Genomic DNA, 9,681 nt, shown 5'->3' on the forward strand with positions numbered 1-9,681 from the left:
ATATACAGTACGGGTCTATTAAAGGGAAGGACAGAGAGGGCTCCAATATCTACTGTAGATATACAGTACGGGTCTATTAAAGGGAAGGACAGAGATGGCTCTAATAACGCCTGTAAATATACAGTACGGGTCTAGTAAAGGGAAGGACAGCGAGGGCTCCAATATCTCCTGCAGATATAACCTACAGTTGAGCATCTGTTATCAGCATACATGACTGTGCAGTCTGCAGGATCTGCTCTGCTTCTAGTTTCAGCAGCCTTTTGAGCAAGACATGATGCCTTCCTCACCTGCTTACATAACCTCATACCCCCCTCCCCTTATTGAGCACACTGCCTCTTGATTACATGTACCTTCACTCTTATTTAATCTCCTGTAACTCAATTCTCCATACATTCACTAACACTTAAATAATCATGTATTTATATTATGGCGGAGGGGGTGTAACTGAGCCAGGGCAGGGCCCTTCCTGTATGTGTGTGTGTGTGTGTGTGTGTGTGTGTGTGTGTGTGTGTGTGTGTGTGTGTGTGTGTGTGTGTGTGTGTGTGTGTGTGTGTGTGTGTGTGTGTGTGTGTGTGTGTGTGTGTGTGTGTGTGTGTGTGTGTGTGTGTGTGTGTGTGTGTGTGTGTTTGGGCAGCACACAGGTGAACAAAGGCACCGGGTGGTTCTTTTGTCCTGCCAACAGTTATCTGTGGGACCCATACTGGGGCCACAGGGGGCAATTGACTTACAATACAAGCTGTCTTCCAATGTCTCCATAGCGAGTGGGGGAGAGGTGAAGTTTGAGTTGGCTACTTATAACTTTATGTTACAAACACTCTTCTTTGTCTGACATGTCATTGCTAGGTGAGAACACACCACTCCCTTGGGTGTGCATTAACAAAAATGAGTAAAAGCAATTTAGCACATTTTTTAAATAGGGCACCCACCACCTATCACATACACAAAGCTAAATGAAATACATGAACCATTTTAAATCACACATGGTGGCTAACAGTTATAAGACAGTTATTTTGAACTGTTAAATAACAAGGACTATTCAATGTTGCGCGACATGTTCTTTGTCACTTCCTGTTGACAGCAGCCTACTAATTTAATAGTAGTATTAAACACTTGCAAGTTGTCACTTTCTGCGTTGTTTTTTCCCGAATCGAGTTTCACTGTCGGGAGGGCGGAGTTCAACTCACCAAAACCCTCCATATTATAATATAAGTGTCAGACAGAATCTGTACCCTTGGGAAAAACATCGAAGGAGACCTTGTGCCTTGCTATTCACTCTTCTGGTAACTCGAGAGGCTGGTGTTGTATTTGTATTGAGTTACTAACCGGAACCGTTGTATGCTCAAATAACGTTTTTGGACTGTTTAAAACCAAACTATTCAAGTAAGGATCTACTATCTCCACATGGAGACGCGGTATACACTTTAAAAATGTATGTAGGATATGGCAATGTAACTATGTTTCAGGCTAGCCTACGTATTATGTTCTTTGTATAGTTAGAGAGAGATGAGTGATGTGAGGCTACATTGTTGCCAGCCAGGATGGACGAGTATTCAACTTCTAGTGCGACTCTTCAAAGTTGATGTATTCTAATTAGCTACTTTGTAAACAATGATCATTATTGGTCAACACTTGGGTCATATTATCATTCTCTCGACTTCACGGTTACTGTACTGTTAGCAAAGCCTACACCCATTTCCATAACTGAAATGCAGAATTATACTTCGTTTTTTTTTTGTTTCAGTCATGGATAGTGTTTCTCAAAGTAAATGTCAAGGTGATTTAGTAGGCTGCTTGTCATCTAATTTCTTCAATCAAATTTCCAGACTGGCATCCTTCATTTTTGTAACCAATTGTTTTGAATAGCCTACAGTAGGGCAGGCTTTAGCCTACATTTTCCTAACCAACACACACCGAGCTCTGAAGGAGTTTACAGTCTGTACATGTCTGAACTGGAGTTAATTTAATTAACTTGTGGAGGAGAGGCAGGGGTGTGTTGTCACCCCCCTTAAATACCTCTGCTGCAGGAGGCTATGACTGAGTGTTGTTGATAGTTCCTGGTCAAGATTGGGCTTGGTGTTGGGTTATCTTGTTCTGTATCTCAGTCAATAGCCTACTTTTTCTTTTACTAACAGTTTCAGAATAAAGTAACTGTGAAGAGGATTAAAGATCCCAAGGAACATCAGAGAATTCCAATGATTAGCTTGGTAACTTAGTTGATATACTATAGGCCATTGTGCAGAGACAAACTCTTTACTATTTTAAAATAATTTTTTATTTAACCTATATTTAATTAGGCAAGTCAGTTAAGAACAAATTCTTATTTACAATGACAGTATACCCCGGCAAGGTCCCTAACCCGGACGACGCTGGGCCAATTGTGCACCGCCCTATAGGATTTTCAATCACGGTCGGTTGTGATACAGCCGGGAATCAAACCAGGGTCTGTAATGACACCTCTAGCACTGAGATGTAGTGCCTTAGACCACTACGCCACTATTATTTACTATTTTTTATAATATAATTAACCCACGACATCTGTTTCTCAATCTGCACTGAGACAATGGCTGTCTGGGATTTATTGCAAGCTGTTGCATAATTGAATTCATAAAGCCAGTATTTCCACAGGAAGGAGGCTAGAGCTGATGTTGTCTCCTAAAAATATTATATGACTTTATATGAACTATAGAAAGACTGGCAATGAGGTGCCAATAACAGGATAAGTAGTGCACTACTAGGTCTTGGGGCCTGACAGTGTCTATTAGTCATGTTTAGACAGCATGACTAACACTTCACTTGACAATGGTGATACTGAAGTCAGTGCCATAGGGGCACAGGACCTTGTAGCTCCTGTCAAAACCATAAGGAAGAAGGACATGCTAGACTGCTCTCTGTTTGGATTGTGGTGAACTACAGTGAGTCATAATCCTACATGCAAATGACTTCCATTACTCTCTCTCCCCCTCTTCCAGGTGGGTCAGTCAATCAGTGAGTGAGACCTGAGATGGGCCTCCCCTCATTACTGTGCATGTGTGTGCTGGTGACCCTGGGTGGCCACCGGGAGGTGATCTCCCAGGCCCCCTCCACCCCATCCTATGGCGAACGGGGCTCCGACCTGGGTCTCCAGGTGTTCCAGCAGGTGGCCCGCTCCAGACCCCAGGAGAACGTGGTGCTCTCCCCCCACGGCGTGGCATCCATCCTGGGCATGCTGCTGCCAGGCGCCCACGGAGAGACCCGCAGGCAGCTCCTCACAGCACTCCGCTACAAGAAGAATGGTAAGACTCCCTTAATACTAGTCCTTTCATAGCCTCATCCAGTGTCTCTCATTAAAGGGATACTGTGAGATTCTGGCAATTAAGCCACTTTTCTACTTGCCCACAGTCCGATAAACTCATGGATACCATTTTTATGTCTCTGCGTGGTAGTTACGCGAGCCAATACTAACTAGTGTTAACGCAATGACTGGAAGTCTACAGGTACGCTAGCGTATGCTACTGTACCTGTTTATTTCCAGTCATACTCCTACCCTGAGGAACGACACTGTTTTCAGAGAATCACAACATATCTCATTGAAATTCCCCAATTCTTCTTTCCAGGCCCTTATAAGATGTTGAGAAAGCTCCACAAGATGCTGACGGCCAAATCCAACCAGGACATCGTGACTATCGCCAACGCTATGTTCTCCCAGCAGGGCTTCCCTATGGAGGAGTCTTTCATGTCCTCCAACAGGGCCAACTTCCAGTGTGAGAGCCGGACCTTGGATTTCACTGACACCCAGGCGGCTGCAGCCACCATCAATGACTGGGTCAACAACCAGACCAAAAGTGAGACTCCAATTAGATTCAAACTTACTGTTGGACAGTCAATTAAAACATGACCATAGATCTCTAATGGTATGTAATTAGGCTACATTCATATAGAACCAGATATTATTTCACTAGGTATTGTGATGATTTTACATTAAATAGAAGTCACTAACTTGAAGGTTTATTTTGGTCAGTGTGTCATTGGTGTTGGAATGATACATTTTTCTGACTGTTGTGTTCTCATTTACAGGCCACATCCCCACTCTGGTCAAGGCAGACATGTTGGATGGCGCTCTGACCCGCCTGGTGGCCGTCAACGCCATCTACTTTAAAGGCCTGTGGAAGTCCCGCTTCCAGACGGAAAACACCAAGATGAGAACCTTCAACGCGGGAGACGGCAATTCATACAAGATCCCCATGATGTCCCAGCTGTCGGTCTTCAAAATTGGTGAGTTCTGCTCTGAGACCTAAGACACCACTCTGAACCCTTCTGACCTGCTTACTGGGCTAATATTCTGACCTGCTTACTGGGCTAATATATCACTGGGCTAATATTCTGACCTGCTTACTGGGCTAATATTCTGACCTGCTCACTGGCTAATATTCTGACCTGCTTACTGCGGGCTTAATAATCTGACCTGCTCACTGGGCTAATATACTCACTGGGCTAATATTTCTGACCTGCTCACTGGGCTATATATCACTGGGCTAATATTCTGACCTGCTTACTGGGCTAATATTCTGACCTGCTTACTGGCTAATATATCACTGCGGCTTAATATTCTGACCTGCTCACTGGGCTAATATTCTGACCTGCTTACTGGGCTAATATTCTGACCTGCTCACTGGGCTAATATTCTGACCTGCTCACTGGGCTAATATATCACTGGGCTAATATTCTGACCTGCTCACTGGGCTAATATTCTGACCTGCTCACTGGGCTAATATTCTGACCTGCTCACTGGGCTAATATTCTGACCTGTGTGTGAAATTATATACTGTCTGCTGTAGACCACATAATTCCATCTTGACTGTAGTTTAGCCATTTAAGTGACGTGAGTTTGTCATGTCGGCCTAAGAGTAGTCGAGTTGGGTATTTATCAATGCCTTACAGTTTTAGCACAGATTAGCTACTCTCTGGACGGTCTGGGATTATTTCCCTGACATGCCTAGTTAATTTCTGAGAATAAATTGGGAAAACCTCTTGAATAAAATTACTGCAGTAAAAAATTGCTCTTGGGAATCATTTTCATCCTCTATTTACAGAGAAAATGTTACAGAACAACACATTAGGCAAGCATACTTCTCAGACATAAATGACAGATGAAATCATTTTTGATAATGGGAAGCATTGTTGCTTTATGACATGTGGAGTTCAGCTTTGATGACTTGTTTTATGGCTGTTTCACAGTATGACTGTATATAGTCCTGTCTATGAATGCTTGAGTTGTTGGATCGGTATCACTGTGGTTTTGGTGTCTTTGTCTTGCCACATCCCACCACAGATTGTTCTGGGAACCAACAAACGGCATCCTCCTCACTATGCAACTAAAGCCAAACTAGACTAGAAAACAAACATATTAATGTCACTATAGATGAGAGATATAGTATTTATTCACAAGATGACTATCCTCAAAGGTGTTGAATAATGTCAGAATTTCAGGTGGACCATGAATACAGTAACACTTCTTAGCATACGGTATGGATACCCCTCACCACTGACCCCTCATCTCCTAGGTCTGGCCAGCACACCCCAAGGGCTGAATTATAAGGTCATCGAACTACCGTATCACGGCAACAGCATAAGCATGCTGATCGCCCTGCCATCGGAGGAGGACACGCCCCTAGGTGATGTCATCACTCACATCAGCACAGTCACTGTACAGAGCTGGACCAAGCTGTTGCACCATAGAAAGGTTCGCCTGCTGCTGCCCAAGTAAGACCCAAATGTGACACTTAAATGACTAACTCCTAGGTACAACATTGTGCAATCTTTCTATTTGTTATGTGTATGAAAAGTCTTCACTAATTGTTGAAGGAAAGGCTCATTACGGTGTGTGTGTGTGTGTGTGTGTAGGTTTACTGCTGAGGCCGAAGTGGACCTGCAAGCCTCCCTCTCAGCCCTGGGGATAACGAACATATTTGATGAGGGGAAAGCTGACTTCAGACACCTCAGTGAGTGGCACTGGGATCATAAATCAAACATCACACAGAACTGTAAGGTCTTCTTTCTGACAGTGTATCAATCATTGGTCTGTCTGACTTGACACAACAATGACTGGAGCTAATATATGAAAGCATTGTTGACTGTTTACTGCAGTGAGATCTCCAAATAGCCATGATTCATGACTAACTGTCCGGTGTGAAGTGGCGATAAAGCATAAGATGTTCTTTTCTACTAACATCTTCTGCAGGCTTCCTTAAATTATGGATCAGAATTAGTGTGCATACTAATTGGGTTGTCCTTTAGCGCCACCCAGTGGGACATTGTTTTTATCATTGGAACTTTACAGCACTAATATTTTGTCATCCAACTTTTCCCTCAGGTACAGAGCCTGTGTATGTATCTAAAGCTCTACAGAAGGCCAAGATCGAGATCAATGAGGATGGAACCAAAGCAGCAGCTGTTACGAGTGAGTGGTTGTTGGTTTAGTCATTTTGTTTCTGTTTGTGTTTAGTTTAGTGTGTGTGAATTGAATTTCGCATCTGTGTGGATATTCTCTCTGAATATTAAAGGAGATCAGACAAGTCTTCAACCTAAGTGTTTTCATTTGTATTTCTAATTTTTCTCCAGCTGCCATCTTAATGGCCAGGTCTTCTCCACCTTGGATCATCATAGACCGACCCTTCCTCTTCCTCATTCGGCACAACCCAACAGGTACAGCATGCTGTCTCTCTGTCAATCTCTCATTTTTCTATTACTTTTAGAATGTACTCTAATGGCTTCAAAAGACTGGCATCCTCTTTGGCAAAGATCACTAGTTGTTGTGTAATTGACATGACATGCATCGGGACGCAGGTCAGGTCAAATTCTGATCTCCGGTCATATTCTGTCTTTGTTTTTCTTTCTTATTGACATGTTGACTATGTTCATTTCCTTATATTTTCTGTAGAATTACTTGTTGTTTCCTTGGTCCTCAGGTACAATCCTCTTCATCGGCCAGGTCAATCAACCTTGAACCTTTCCTGCCTGCAGATATCCCTTTCACTGGAATGTGCCTTCCGAGCTTCAAAATAATACATTTTTAATATACACAGCACACACTTCCTTGCTCACATGCAAACACACCTATACAACACTTGCACACAAACAACATCCACACTATCGTACTCAAAGACTTTGATTTGTGTACAATTTGTGTACAATGTGGACATATTATGATGCTATTTCTTTTAAATGTTTGCAGTTGATATTACTTTTATTATGGTCCATAATATAGTGTTCTGCCAATTTCCATTGTGTTTAATTATCCTTTGTATACTTTCTAGAGTATTTGCACCTTTTTTAAATGACCCTGAATGTCAAACGTGTATATTATAGGGAGTACATTTCAGTTTGAATTCATGTTATTGGTGATTTTACATGTTCAATTTAAGATTGGAAAGTCACTGACTTAATTTAGCCACTCAAACCCATGTTTTGATTGGCATTAAATTCTGTTTGAGTACTCCTATACTTTTTATTTTTTAAATAAACATCCTTTCTGTTGTATCAATCAAATTTACAAAACTTTCTATAAAGTAAATTCATATTATGTAAATGGTACCTTCTATTATTGAAAAGTACCTTTTGATGTGCATTTGACTGGGGGAGATTCTCATTTGCGAAAAAGACAGTATACTCCTTCATCCCCTCTCCTTCGTGACCTGGAAACCATTCAAGTGATCCAGTGGTCGAGGAGAGTGTCAATTAATTAGTAGGTGAATGGAGGAGTGTCCTCGCCTCCTTCTGCCAACGAAGCACAAGAGTCATGTGAACTAAAGTTTTGTGAGCATGGAGAGGCGAGAGATAGGCAGACTAGTAAATTGGGCTAAGGTGGGCATTGAAGAAAGGCCATCTTTGTGTGTTTTCTGAAAGCAGTACAGCGAATGAAGGCACGGCATGAGCATGGTGAACAGATAGACGTGATTATGGACAGCGAGGAAGAAGGAGAAGATGTTGAATTACAAAATCTATCCTTCTGTCTCTGATGGCTCAGAAATTGAACCTGACCGAGTGAGAATTAATTACCTGTGATGGCAGGTGTGGTGAAGACCTCCGAGTCCGAGCCTTACCGAGGTGGCGTTGAGGTGGATAAACTGAAGGAAAAAAATCCCTGTGTCTGTGACGCCCACCGTTTGGTGTGACGCAGACCCGGTGTTGAAACTGAGAAGACATTGTCTGTCCTTTTGAGATTTGAAGCAGCTTTTACCTGATAAAGTCATGTTAGGATATGTCAGTTATCCCGTGAGAGCTTTTGTGCCGAACCCACTAAGGTGTTTCAGATGCCAAGCTTATGGTCATGTTGCAACAGTGTGTAGGAGGGAGATTCCAAGATGTGATAAATGTGTATGAGGGCATGGGACAAAGGAATGTGCAGTATCTGTGGAAAAAACAGTCAATTGTGGGGGTGCCCATGTTGCTGGGGATCAGAAGTGCCCGGTGCGAGAGATAGATTGAGTTTGCCAGGGTCAGAGTAGAACAGAAGGTGTTGTATGCTGAGGCAGTGAAGAGAGAAGAGGATGATGAGTCAAGGGTGAGCAGTAGGCCTAGGCTGATACATAGTGATACAAATTTGTGCTTCAGTAAGGTTGGCTCCTGAGCATTCATTACCATGGTTATCAACTGTACCGTAGAAATGGAACGTAAATCATAGAAAATATATGTTGTGGTGGCAGTTGCAGAGAAGTACTTGGGTGTACAAGGTTTTACTGCAGAAGAGTTACAAGGTGTGTTGAACGAAAGAGTCCCGTCCTTTCGAGCCATCGGCCTGGTGTAGGATCAGTTAGGGTCAAAGTAGTGGAATGGGGTGGTGATTTTTATTTGATTAAATAGTGGTCTACATGTGGAGGGTTAGTTGGTGGTGTTTAACAGGGGTATAGAGGTGGAGGGTTAGTTGGTGGTGTTTAATAGGGGTATAGAGGTGGAGAGATAGTTGGTGGTGTTTAATAGTGGCATAGAGGTGTAGGGTTAGTTGGTGGTGTTTAATAGGGGTATAGAGGTGGAGGGTTAGTTGGTGGTGTTTAATAGGGGTATAAGAGGTGTAGGGTTGTTGTGGTGGGTTTAATAGGGGTATAGAGGTGGAGGTTAGTTGGTGGTGTGTAAATAGGGTATAGAGGTGGAGGGTTAGTTGGGGTGTTTATAGGGGTATAGAGGTGGAGGGTTAGTTGGTGGTGTTTAATAGGGTATAGAGGTGGAGGGTTAGTTTGGTGTGTTTAATAGGGGTATAGAGTTGGAGGTTAGTTGGTGGTGTTTATAGGGGTAAAGAGGTGGAGGGTTAGTTGGTGGTGTTTAATAGGGGTATAGAGGTGGAGGGTTAGTTGGTGGTATGTAATAGCGGTATAGAGGTGGGGGTTAGTTGGTGGTGTTTAATAGGGTATAAGAGGTGGAGGTTTAGTTGGTGTATGTATAGCGGTATAGAGGTGGAGGTTAGTTGGTGGTGTTTAATAGGGGTATAGAGGTGAGGTTAGTTGGTGGTATGTAATAGGGTATAGAGGTGGAGGGTTAGTTGGTGGTGTTTAATAGGGGTATAGAGGTGGAGGGTTAGTTGGTATGTAATAGCGGTATAGAGGTGGAGTGTTAGTTGGTGGTGTTTAATAGCGGTATAGAGGTGGAGGGTTAGTTGGTATGTAATAGCGGTATAGAGGTGGAGTGTTAGTTGGTGGTGTTTAATAGGGG

General features: G+C 42.8%; 1 protein-coding gene across 3 annotated transcripts; it reads left to right on the top strand.

Annotated features, from left to right (window-relative positions):
- Positions 1-1,070: 1,070 nt before the first annotated feature.
- On the top strand, positions 1,071-7,346 carry LOC111960754 (glia-derived nexin). Of its 3 annotated transcripts, none has more exons than XM_023982957.2 (9): positions 1,071-1,280; positions 2,970-3,272; positions 3,594-3,821; positions 4,054-4,251; positions 5,541-5,739; positions 5,881-5,978; positions 6,350-6,436; positions 6,598-6,681; positions 6,945-7,346. In XM_023982957.2, exons 2-9 carry the CDS (start codon positions 3,002-3,004, stop codon positions 6,980-6,982), a joined length of 1,203 nt encoding a protein of 400 aa, XP_023838725.1. In that variant the 5' UTR covers positions 1,071-1,280; positions 2,970-3,001; the 3' UTR covers positions 6,983-7,346. The 3 variants fall into 3 exon arrangements, with proteins under 3 accessions (XP_023838725.1, XP_023838723.1, XP_023838724.1); XM_023982955.2 differs by having other exon boundaries at positions 1,234-1,380; XM_023982956.2 differs by lacking the exon at positions 1,071-1,280 and adding an exon at positions 1,352-1,429.
- The last annotated feature ends 2,335 nt before the right edge of the window (positions 7,347-9,681 follow it).

This window comes from Salvelinus sp. IW2-2015, linkage group LG4p (genome assembly GCF_002910315.2).
Source record: "Salvelinus sp. IW2-2015 linkage group LG4p, ASM291031v2, whole genome shotgun sequence".
NCBI lineage: Eukaryota > Metazoa > Chordata > Actinopteri > Salmoniformes > Salmonidae > Salvelinus > Salvelinus sp. IW2-2015.

Excerpts from the sequence above, each read along its gene's own strand:
- LOC111960754 (XM_023982957.2), top strand. The coding sequence starts at position 3,002 with ATGGGCCTCCCCTCATTACTGTGCATGTGTGTGCTGGTGACCCTGGGT. Across the intron at positions 4,252-5,540 it reads GCTGTCGGTCTTCAAAATTG|GTCTGGCCAGCACACCCCAA; the intron begins GTGAGTTCTGCT and ends CTCATCTCCTAG. Across the intron at positions 5,979-6,349 it reads AGCTGACTTCAGACACCTCA|GTACAGAGCCTGTGTATGTA; the intron begins GTGAGTGGCACT and ends CTTTTCCCTCAG.